Raw genomic sequence first — 10786 nt, 5'->3', positions numbered from 1 at the left:
CAGGAATGCACAAATAATGATAACTCATGCTCTATCACTTCCTTTCCCATTCATGGGAAATAAGGTGTAACCAGAAACGGTGTTCGACCAGACACAACAGCAGAACGAAACGGGTTCCTGATTTTTCCCCCTAAATGCATGGTTCAGAGATTTAAAATTCACTATTTATGAGGTAATACGTATAGTGATAAACTCTATTTATTTACACAAGCAACTACAGGTTAATCAAATACTACGTTTAATTCACCTATTCTACTACAGACTTTAAGACTGATAGTCATGGCTAAATAATAAATACACAAAAATTATTAAGAGTAATCATAAAAATAACATTTGTCAGACACTTGCGTGTGCTTATTTATATTTGGGCACCTTTATGCACCCGGGTATTTATACAGTACTAAATCAAACAAACTTCAGTTTTTGACGCGTTAAAATGAGACGTGATAGTTGAAGAAAAAAAAAAAAAAAAAAGGTATATATCATCTATTAACAGAATGTTTTATTGTGCATGATTTAAAAAAAATGAAGCACAATACTTTTATGCAATTGTATTAGCTATAGATATAGTATAACCCTTCATGCACGAAAGCTAAATAAAAATATTTCCCAACTATATTTTCCAGTTTTACAGTGTGCTGCAAACGTCAAAGCGTAATACAAATTCCCCTCTGTTGAATTTGCTGCCACATCCTCGACAAAAACGTTAAACGTTATTGTCGTTGCTTTGTTTGACAAAAACGTACAAAACAATGAAGAACACAATCTTGTGAGCAGCGAGTCTGTGGCCGTGATTACTATCCAGGGAGTCACCCTGGTCTGTCTCCATAGATACTACATAACACTCTGGATAAAATCGAGCAATGGACGAGGATCAGTCTGCTGAGGAGGTAACCGACACAAAAATTATAATAGTAACGTGTGATTCCTACTTCTAAATGTACGCAGTAGAGATACTCAATTTTTCTCAGACATACCTCAAAGCTGAGACCTTAATTATTTTCATTCACAGACTACATTTGTTGTGGACGAGATTACCACAGTTATCAAAGAAGTAAGAATCTACTACATCACCAACCTGTGTAGACACGGAGTCAATCTTCGACAGTAAATTAAATTATTTTGATTGTAGGAGTAAATACTTAGAAATGTAAATGATCGATATTTTACTTTGCAATAATCACTAGTGTATTATGGGGTCTTTTGACAACAGGCTGTTGAAAGCACCATTGGAAACAGCTCTTACCAGCACAGTAAAATCAACCAGTGGATGTCAGGCATTGTAGAGTCAAGTCTAAGCCAGCTAACTAAATTAGGAAAGCCTTTCAAGTACATAGGTATGGTAAGAGGCCGTTAAAACTACAATAATACTTATGTAAAGGTACAGTACCCGTAATTTCCCCCCAAATTCAATCTCTTATGTTTGTTCACCCAGTGACATGCATCATACTCCAAAAAAATGGGGCAGGTTTGCACACTGCCAGCTCATGTTTCTGGGACAACAGTACAGATGGTAAGACATATTGTAAGACTGGGCAAGATTTCGTTTTCTTACTTTAATGCAAAACGGCCCAAATCCAAGGATAATCGAGAAATTGCTTTTAATGATACTGACTTTTGTTTTTCTACAGGGAGTTGCACGGTTCGATGGGAGAACAAAACCATATACTGCATTGTTAGTGTTTTCGGGCTTGCCATTTGAGGATGAATATCAACATGCAGGCCTGTCTCCTGTTCAATGGTTTCCAAACATTTTTGTAAGCCTCATAAACAAGCAAGGATGTCCCTGTTTAATTTGAATAAAACTTGAATACATTTATTTGCAATTCAAATTCTGCATTTGTTTTCTTAGTGTATATAAAAAAAACTAAATGTAACATGGATCTTGTGGAGTCATTTAGTGATTGGTGTGATGTGTATACAACATAATAGAATATGAATTTTCAAAATCATTTGTCGTTCTTTTTTATTTGACCTTATTTACAGATATAAACATTCACAACTTCACAATTAAGGTACCTAATCCTGGCATCAAAGAACCAAAATTGTATCAATGATATAAAAAAATACTATGAAAGTCTCTCAAATAAAAAAGTGGGCCTTGGTGCCCAGCAGAAGATTATGCTTTAGTTTCAGAGGGTAAGAGATCGAGAATGGAGGCAAAGGACTTTGGCCTCTCTAGAACCACCACAGGCTTCAAGAACTGAAGTTGTTTTATAGCTTGGTCCCCACAGCCCCCTAAAGCTCTCTCCAAAATCAGACGGAGATTCTGGATAGAGGCACACTCTCCTTTAGAGATCAAGTGCCTCAGAGGGGATGAGCGAAACTTGCGACTTCGTGAGATTGGGGCTCCTCTCTGAGTATTCTCCTTAACCGAGCAGTTTCGCCAGAAACAATCACGGCGTCGAGGAGGATCAGGCTTAGTAACTACTGCAGTCCATGGCTTTTCAAATTTGATCTCCTCCTTCTCTTTAATGAACTTCAAGAATGACGACTCAAAGCCCATAGGTTTGTAAGTTGCGATGTCAAAAGCTCGTGGGGCTAGACTGTGAGTTACAGGATCATTTGAGATTGGTAAAAGAGGGACTAGAGGTGATGGTTCAGAGAGTTCATTCTTCCGTCTGAGGGGCTGCCGAGTTGGGGTGGGAACTGATATGGAAAGAGTAGAAGGAATGTTAATAGATTTACTGTCTTTACAAGAAGGTTCAACTGAACTTTCATCAACAGCGATTCTGAGGGTAGATGGTGGAGAGAGGTCAAGCGGTGGAGGGCGAATAAGGGGAGGTGTGGTTAACTCCGACTCTGACCTGTCTTTGTGCCTTGGACTCTCCTCGGAAACAGACTCTTCGGGGTGCCTGCTTGACTTTGGGGGGCCATAGAGCAAATCCTCAGCAGCAATAAGCAAACTTCTGTCAGGGAGTGGCTCACCTGAAAACTCGATCACTTCCTGCCCCTTTGATTCAGTTTTGATCGAATGGAGGCTCATTGGCAGTGATGGGCCACCTGGGGTCGCAGGCTCAGACTGATACTCCATTTTAAGGACGCCATTTGGAATTCTTGTTAAATCAGGGATAGCAGACACAGCGGATTTCTTTTGGATTATCTCCTCTAACTTTTCAGCTGTGTAACATAATTTGTCCTTATTGTCAGTCAACTGTTTGCGTCTAACTTTGTGAACGCTAATATAATGTCGATTTAAACTATGCATGCTCATGACTACAGAGTCACAATTCTGTACCATGCAAGGGAAGGCCACAGGACGGCAGCGGTCCTGGCACATCTGCAAAGCCTCCTCATGCGTTCGGAAGACAATCCTGTCAAATCCTTTTTTTAGTTTGATTTTTGGTTTCTTAGGTACTTCTTCCAGCTCCTCCTCTGCGGTTTCTTCAATTGACTCAAAGTTATTGTCAGAACGAGAAATTTCCTGATCTTTGAGGCAGCACCTCATAGGCTGCTTAAGAGGCAGCTTTTGGGAATCTTTCGACGACTGGGAAGAAGGTGAGATGATTAACTTTGTTTGGCATCCACTATTTGACTCATCTTTTTTAGGTGTACTCTGGAGACGCACCACAAGGGAATCAGATGGATCACAATGCCTATAGAAAACATGCTTTTTATAGCTTGATTTAAACTCGCTGTTCACAGATGTAGCAACTGGATTCAGGGGAGTCTGGTTCTGGTGAAACTGACTTGTGTGACGCAAGAGGCTGCTGTTGAGATGGTAGGACTCGTTGCAGTTAGCATAGGTACACTTGAACCTTGGTATGGGCTCCTCTGATGAAGCCATTTGTCTTTTTGGTATGTTCTTAGACTTGCAAGGCATTTTCGATGTAATTTTCTTGTTGTGCTCTCTACGGTAATGTTTAGTAAGACTAGACAAGTTGTTAAACTGCTTATCGCATCCTTTGTGTTCACATGGGAAGCACAACTGTGAGCGGTTATAGTGATGCACCAACTGAAGGTGGCCAACAAGAGCATTCTGAGTACTGAAGGCAGCACTGCAGTTTTTATGCACACAATGAAAGGGTTTATTGTATTTATTGAGGATGTAGCTCAGATTCCCTTTAGCAACCAAGCGGCGACTTCCCCTTACATCAACATTTGAGTGGTTTACATGCACATCAGTTTCAGAAGGGACTTGGCTCTTCTTTTCAGCTTTAGCTTGTCCATTTTTTCTATGAAGCTTGCGCTTCCACAACCGATAATCTTGTTTTTGGCATTTTTGTTGCCACAGGTGTTTTTCTCGTCTTTGTGTTTTAACATCATCCATCTTCAAAGACTGTGACTTCTTCCTGGTCCTCACCTTAGATGAGGACACCACGGGTGCTTTATCAACTAGCTTTCTTTTAAAAGAGCAGCTCATCTGTTCAACAACAGCTTTATTTATGTGATGCATATGTATATAGTGGATCCTCAATTCTTTTTTGTTTCTGTAGCTCTTGGAGCAGAGATGGCACTTGAAAGGCTTGAATATTTGAGACTGAAACACCTCCATCTCTTTCACCTCTTCCTCAGAGTAAGCATGAACCTTAATATAGTGCTGCATTAAAGCATGACTAGTAACACTCTGGTAGCGGCAACCTTTAGCTTCGCAGATGTAAGGTTTCGTTGTGGCCTGCACAAGGAACTCGCTGTGTGGTTGATCGTCCTCCAAGACAGAATTTTCAGTGCTGTCAAGCATTTTGGAAGGCTTGAATGTTTGAGACTGAAACACCTCAATCTGTTTAACCTTTTCCTCAGAGTAGCCATGAATCTTAATGTAGTGCTGCATTAAAGCACTACTGGTAACGCTCTGGTAGTGGCAGCTTTTGGCTTCGCAGGTGTAAGGCTTGGTTGAGAGCTTGCTTTGCAGTTGCTCCTTCTCAGGGTCTTTATTGTTGTCACGTGCTTGTTGTGATTCTGGCTTGCTTGGCAGCTTCTTTGAATCACTACTCGATACATGAGATCTCACCTCATTTTTGTTGTTTGATGCTTTGGCAGGTGACCTTGCTTTCAAGGTAGGCGTGCAAGTGCTCTGTGAATTACGCGTAGCATATCTGGTGCTGGGAGAATTAAGGCTTAGTTGACTCAATCCAAGCATGATCTCGGTTAGTGCTGCACCAAGTTCCACGCTTGAAAGGGTTATGTCACAGTCTATGGACTCAGGAGCAGGTGAGGGAGCTTTTTCATGATTAGATTCCTCCGTTGATGACCTTCTTAGAGTGTTATCCTGACCACTTTTATGCAATTCATTGGCTTGAGTCTTAGAATGCTTTGCTTGTACTTTCTTCTTGCATAATTGATCCTCCACATTAAATTTGTCTGGATGAGCAATTCTCAAGTGCTTCTGAAGTTCTCTTGCAGTAGTAAATGTCCTTCCACACCTTTTTAAGCCACACGTAAACTTCTTACCATCAAAGCAGACAGCAACACATGTCAACGAGACCTTAAATTCCCTGTTGGCCAACAGCTGTGAAGAACCTGAACCTTTTTGGACACCATTCTCTACTTCCGCCTTTGACTCAGAGCTTTCCACAACCGGGAGCAAGAGTTTCCTTTTCATTTTTCTCTGTGTCTCAAAGTCTTTCTCTGTAAAGGTGATGTCATGGGTTGCCAAGTGCTGAAGAAATTCTTTGCGAGAGTAGAAAAAGTTCTTGCACCCTGGACTGGTGCAAGTGTAAGCAGCATCGCGGAAGTGCTGCGCCTCATGGTGGTAGAGCTGCCCAAGGTCACAATAGGAGAAACTGCAGCCTTTCAGCTCACAGCCGTAGGACAAATGGAACCCATGACTATGCTTATGTGCTACAAGTTCATTGGTGGTGTCAAAACGGGCACCGCATCCTGTGACCACACACATGTAGGGATGCTCTCCATAATGGACCCAACGGTGCTGGCGATGGTGAAAGGCAGTCATGAAGGTCTTCCGGCAGAAAGTGCACTTCTCCCGACGGTCTTTCATCTCCAGATAATGTTTCAGGTTGGGATCTTCACTATCATGTTCATTTTTGATGTGCACACCCAAATATTTGAAAAGTTTAAAATTTCTTGAGCAGTTACTGGCTGGACACTGGTAAACGTCATGATTCTGTAACTTATATTGTGTTTTAATGTAGTCAAATGTAATATAGTCATTTTCTACTTGCTTATCAGGCACACTGGCGGCTTTCTCTAATATATGTTCTAATACAACAGGGTCATGGGTGGACTGATAGTACATGGCTAGAGAAGGGTCTAAAGGAATTTGACCTGGCTCTAACTCATCAAAACTATCCTCCTTGAAATATTGTTTCGGGTCCACCTTCTTCACTTTTTTCTTTTTCCAGTGACCCTCTGCAGGAATCTGAATGTGTGTTTTAGAGTGTGGCTCAAACTCCTTTTTACTTTTAAACCTTTGTAGACACACAGGGCATGTCCACACATCATCTTCCATGTGTTTTCTGGCATGGTGACAGATTCGTGTCTCAACCACTTTTTTATGGCATATCTGACAGACAAATTTATTCTTCTCTTGCTTGTCTGATCTCTTAGAGACATCCTCTGAGTCTTGTTTCTTTAAGACTTTTTGGCCTGTTTCGGTTTCTGCTTTTTCCACTGTCTGCTCTTGCTCAGTGCTGCTAAATACATTAATTTCACTTTCACCTTCTTCCTCCTTCCCAGCCTCTTCATTCAAAACTGCTCCAACATTACACAGCTCCTCTGGTACTGCTTCATCTTCTACTTCTTCCTCCGGTTCCAACCCCAGTAACTGACTGCAGTAGCGCTTCAATGTCTTCCAGTCCCAGAATTCAGGATCAAATGGCCAATGTGCTTTCAGAGAAAGTAGCAGCTCGCAACGCAGGGAATTTGGAATAATGGCATTTTCCTCATCATATTTTTGATCAGGACGTGTGTAGAGCTCCTCAAGGACACCAAAGGCTTCCTGAGCAGGACATAAGAGGAATTCTGTGAGCTGACAAGCCCGTATAACCTCCAGATCGTCAGGGAGGAGACAGGCAACAGCTTTGCAGACCATTGTTTTCGCGTCTACATCTTGATTTGGAAGCCGAAGAGCCTTCACACACAGTTCAACTGAAACTGCTAGGCCAAGCTGCACTGCCTGAAAAAATACAATAGACAAAGTCAGGAGCAGCATAGCATACATTAAAAGGAATAACCAAGTAACAAGGGATGAAACAGGTCTATTCACCTCTGTCTGAATTACACGAATGAGGAATAGAAGATGGTAGATAGTCCTAGCAATGGCTCCAAACTGGAGGCACCGTTCAATAAATGATTCAAGGGACACATCAATTCTTCTCTGCAGTTTGCTCCAAAGCAGGGTTAACTCCCTGACAAACACCACGGGAATAAAGAAACTTCATTAGAGATGCCATTCACAGGGAAATCCAGATCTCATGTACACCTGGTATTAGCATTATCTCCAGTGATCCGATCACAAGTGAACAAAGCTAAATACAAGCACAAAGACAGTCCAGTGTATTTTGAATATAACAAGTCCTCACCAGGAACAGTCCAAGTTGTCTTGCTGTAGCTGCTGTGTAAAATACGTGGTGCACAGGATGAAAGCTGTGCTCTCTTCCCCCTCAGCATCCATGTTGCAAATAATGTCCAGGACATCTTTTGCATCTATTCTAGAAATCTTATAGACCGAGGGAGATATAGTAAAATAATTTAATTTATTATTAAAACATATCACGATCAGAGTCAATCACTAAAGAAAACTGGGTACTTTACCTCTAAAATAGCTTCCTCACTAGGCAGCAGCTGGCACAGTTGGGTGACAAAGGTTTGGCGAAAAGTAGATCGGTTAGGCAGGAGGCTACAGTTAGCACAGGCTTTGTTGAGGATCAGTGCTTTCTCTACCTCCCCTACTTTCTCCAGGTGTTTGATGCGCATTTCCATGAAACCTTCTCCCTCCAAAGCAAGATAGGCATTCACTGTTCCAGAGGAAGACAATCAAAAGTAAACAGCTGAATGCGTTTATCTGCAGATATCAACACTGTCTTAAGGTCTGACTTTAGATATCACATGTTATCTGGCAAAACATCAAACATAATATGGTGTAATCAATTGTCAGCCTGTCCACATAGCTGAATAACCAACAACAAACTGTTCAACCACTCTCTACATGAAAGCAATGAAATGCTGAGTTTGTTTACATTTATTGTGGGTATAATGGACAAAATTGTATTAATGTGGTGTTACCTTCTTCTCGATCTGTTGACTGGCCGGTAAGAAGTGAAACCAGGACAGGATTATTCCAAGCTCCACCTTCACCTGTAATGTTCAGCAGGGCATGCAAATCTGTACTGCCATACTGCAGCATGGCCTCATGGGCCGCCTGTACAAAGAGTCAAACCACACCATGAAAAATTATATGTACATAGAAAATCTCATATGTGAACCTGGACTACAAAAACAGTCATAAGTAGCATGGGCATATTTGTAGCAATAGCCAACAACGGGTCAAAATGATCCATTTTTCTTTTATGCCAAAAATCATTAGGATATTAAGTAAAGATCATGTTCCATAAAGATATTTTGTAAATTTCCAACAATAAATATATCAAACCTTTTTGATTAGTAATATGCATTGCTAAGGACTTAATTTGGACAACTTTAAAGGCGATTTTCTCAATACTTTGATTTTTTTGCACCCTCAGATTCCAGATATTCAAATATTTCTATCTCAGCCAAATATTGTCCTTTCCTTACAAACCATACTTCAATGGAAAGCTTATTTATAAAATTGACCCTTATAACTGGTTTTGTGGTCCATGGTATAGATCACATCTGTATACTGCTTGCAGTTCATGTGCAGCAAACACACTGATTGTTAGGCAAAATGCCACTATAGTTTTTTCAGTATTGTTTAGGGTGATTGTAAAATGAATTTCACATTGGGAATCTATTGGCGCTTTTCCACTGCGTGGTACGACTCGGCACGGCTCGGCTTGCGTTTCCACTGCAGTTTAGTATCGCTTTAGAGTGGGTCCAAGTGAACCGTACCGTACGCAACTATAACGACATGTGAATAATCCCGCCCACTCTAAAGCGGTACTGAACTGCAGTGGAAACGCAAACCGTGCCGAGCCGAACCGTGCCATACTGAGCCGTACCGAGCCGAGTCCTACCACGCAGTGGAAAAGCGCCATTGGATCCTCAACCGAGGTGGTACTAAAAAAAAAGTACCAGGTACTGTACCCAGTGGAAAACCCCCCAAAAGTGAACCGTACCGTGCCATACCATGCAGTGGAAAAGCGCCATATATAGCATGTCCCTCTTTCTGTTTAATACACCAAGAGTACATGCCTGTCTATTGTCCTTGAACAACAGTACAGACTGTCCATCATCTGCGACAAGGGTCTTCAATAGAGGGCCTGGCAATTATGGTTTGACCCCTAAAAAAAGGTTGCCCTAATCTTCACAATAAGAATCTTTTAGGATCCAGAAAATGTAATTTTGCCTCTTTTGTTCAGTAAAAATTGTACTTTTGATCCATCTCACACAATAAATTGAGCGTAGCACATAAAAACCCAATAATTTTATCTTACCTGAACTGAACCATGGAACTGCAGCCATGCTTCCAAAGGTATTTCATTTTGAGGCACTGATAACAGCAATTCAAGGCAACTCCTGCAGATGATCACAACATTTGGAATAAATCAATATGGTTTTAATGCTCTATGATCAGGTGAGCCAGCAAACAACTGGACATGATTTCAATTGTTTCTAACTGTTTGTGAAAAGAATGAGATATTTGCAGACACAAATTATGGGTATTATGTTATAGGCTGCCTTTATATATTAGCATCCTAAAATTTGCACTTACAATGCAAGTCTTTTGAGCACAAGGGCAACATTGGGGGAGTCGCCTGTGAGATGCGGCCGGGCAGCAGCAAAACAGTTGATTGAAAGACAGTAAACCTCCAAAAGAGGTAATCCGTGTTCCACTGAATTCCTGCTCCCAGCGTAATGCATTAGAGCCTACAAGAAGAAGTGAAATGAACAAGATCATTAAAAAAAAATCATTAAGCTATTTAAACACTACACAGATATAATTTGAGAGTAGTGTTGTCAAAAGACCCGGTATTTCGGTACCAAGTCAGTACTAAAAAAATGAAAACGTTACGGTACCAGGTTTTTTTAAGTACCGGTGGTACCGAGTACCCGGTCAACCCGGTTCTTGATGCGCTATCCGAAAAATTGGTACCGAGAACCATGGATTTTCACTGGTATTGGTACCGAATACTGAAATTTTGGTACCGTGACAACATTATTTGAGAGTCAAGTGCTCTTCAGATATCCAACATATAGGCCTATTAAAATTCACTAATAACAATAAAAGGCTGTGTACCCTAATCCATTTTACAAAGTCTGTGCAGATGCACACAACCGTTTAAAAGTTTAGGGTCAGTATGATTTTCTTTTTGGAAAAAAAAATTCAAAAGTTTGCATTCAATTATTCAAAAGTAAAAGTTAAAGATATTTAAAGCTGCAGTCCGTAACTTTTTTTGTTTTTAAAATGTACTACATTTTTATAATAAGCGAGTACACCATGAATCCATTTTCCAAACCGTGTTTTTGGCTTGTCCTGAATCACTACGGTACACCTATAATAAGTGTTTATATTCTGACTATTTTAGACTGGTTCAGGTAGGTACCGCTGCGGAGTAGCCCAGTACCTGCGTGATTCATCATAGACATAAACAGAGAGAAGTAGCTCCAGCTACAATGTTCTGTTTATTAACCGCAAGAGCGCCAAAAGTTACGGACTGCAGCCTTAAGTATAATGTTAAATCAGCCA

At 40.8% G+C, this 10786-nt stretch overlaps 2 protein-coding genes across 2 annotated transcripts in view; one reads left to right on the top strand and one right to left on the bottom strand.

Annotated features, from left to right (window-relative positions):
* Positions 1 to 745: 745 nt before the first annotated feature.
* Positions 746 to 1791, top strand: dynlt1a (dynein light chain Tctex-type 1a). The gene is made up of 5 exons (XM_016463605.1): positions 746 to 890; positions 1013 to 1054; positions 1214 to 1337; positions 1436 to 1513; positions 1632 to 1791. Exons 1-5 carry the CDS (start codon positions 864 to 866, stop codon positions 1700 to 1702), a joined length of 342 nt encoding a protein of 113 aa, XP_016319091.1. The 5' UTR covers positions 746 to 863; the 3' UTR covers positions 1703 to 1791.
* A 152-nt stretch (positions 1792 to 1943) lies between these two features.
* Positions 1944 to 10786, bottom strand: part of rlf (RLF zinc finger) — a 14857-nt gene continuing 6014 nt past the window's right edge. The window contains exons 2-8 of the mRNA XM_016463603.1: positions 9812 to 9966; positions 9534 to 9615; positions 8185 to 8320; positions 7714 to 7916; positions 7482 to 7618; positions 7166 to 7307; positions 1944 to 7075 (exon numbers count right to left, since the gene is read on the bottom strand). Coding sequence (XP_016319089.1) covers positions 2120 to 7075; positions 7166 to 7307; positions 7482 to 7618; positions 7714 to 7916; positions 8185 to 8320; positions 9534 to 9615; positions 9812 to 9966 — 5811 coding nt within the window. The 3' untranslated portion in view covers positions 1944 to 2119. The remainder of the gene's footprint in view (positions 7076 to 7165; positions 7308 to 7481; positions 7619 to 7713; positions 7917 to 8184; positions 8321 to 9533; positions 9616 to 9811; positions 9967 to 10786) is intronic.

Source organism: Sinocyclocheilus anshuiensis, unplaced genomic scaffold (assembly GCF_001515605.1).
Source record: "Sinocyclocheilus anshuiensis isolate Anshui unplaced genomic scaffold, SAMN03320099.WGS_v1.1 scaffold784, whole genome shotgun sequence".
In the NCBI taxonomy this organism is placed as follows: Eukaryota; Metazoa; Chordata; class Actinopteri; order Cypriniformes; family Cyprinidae; genus Sinocyclocheilus; species Sinocyclocheilus anshuiensis.
This window is presented reverse-complemented; position numbering and strand designations above follow the sequence as displayed.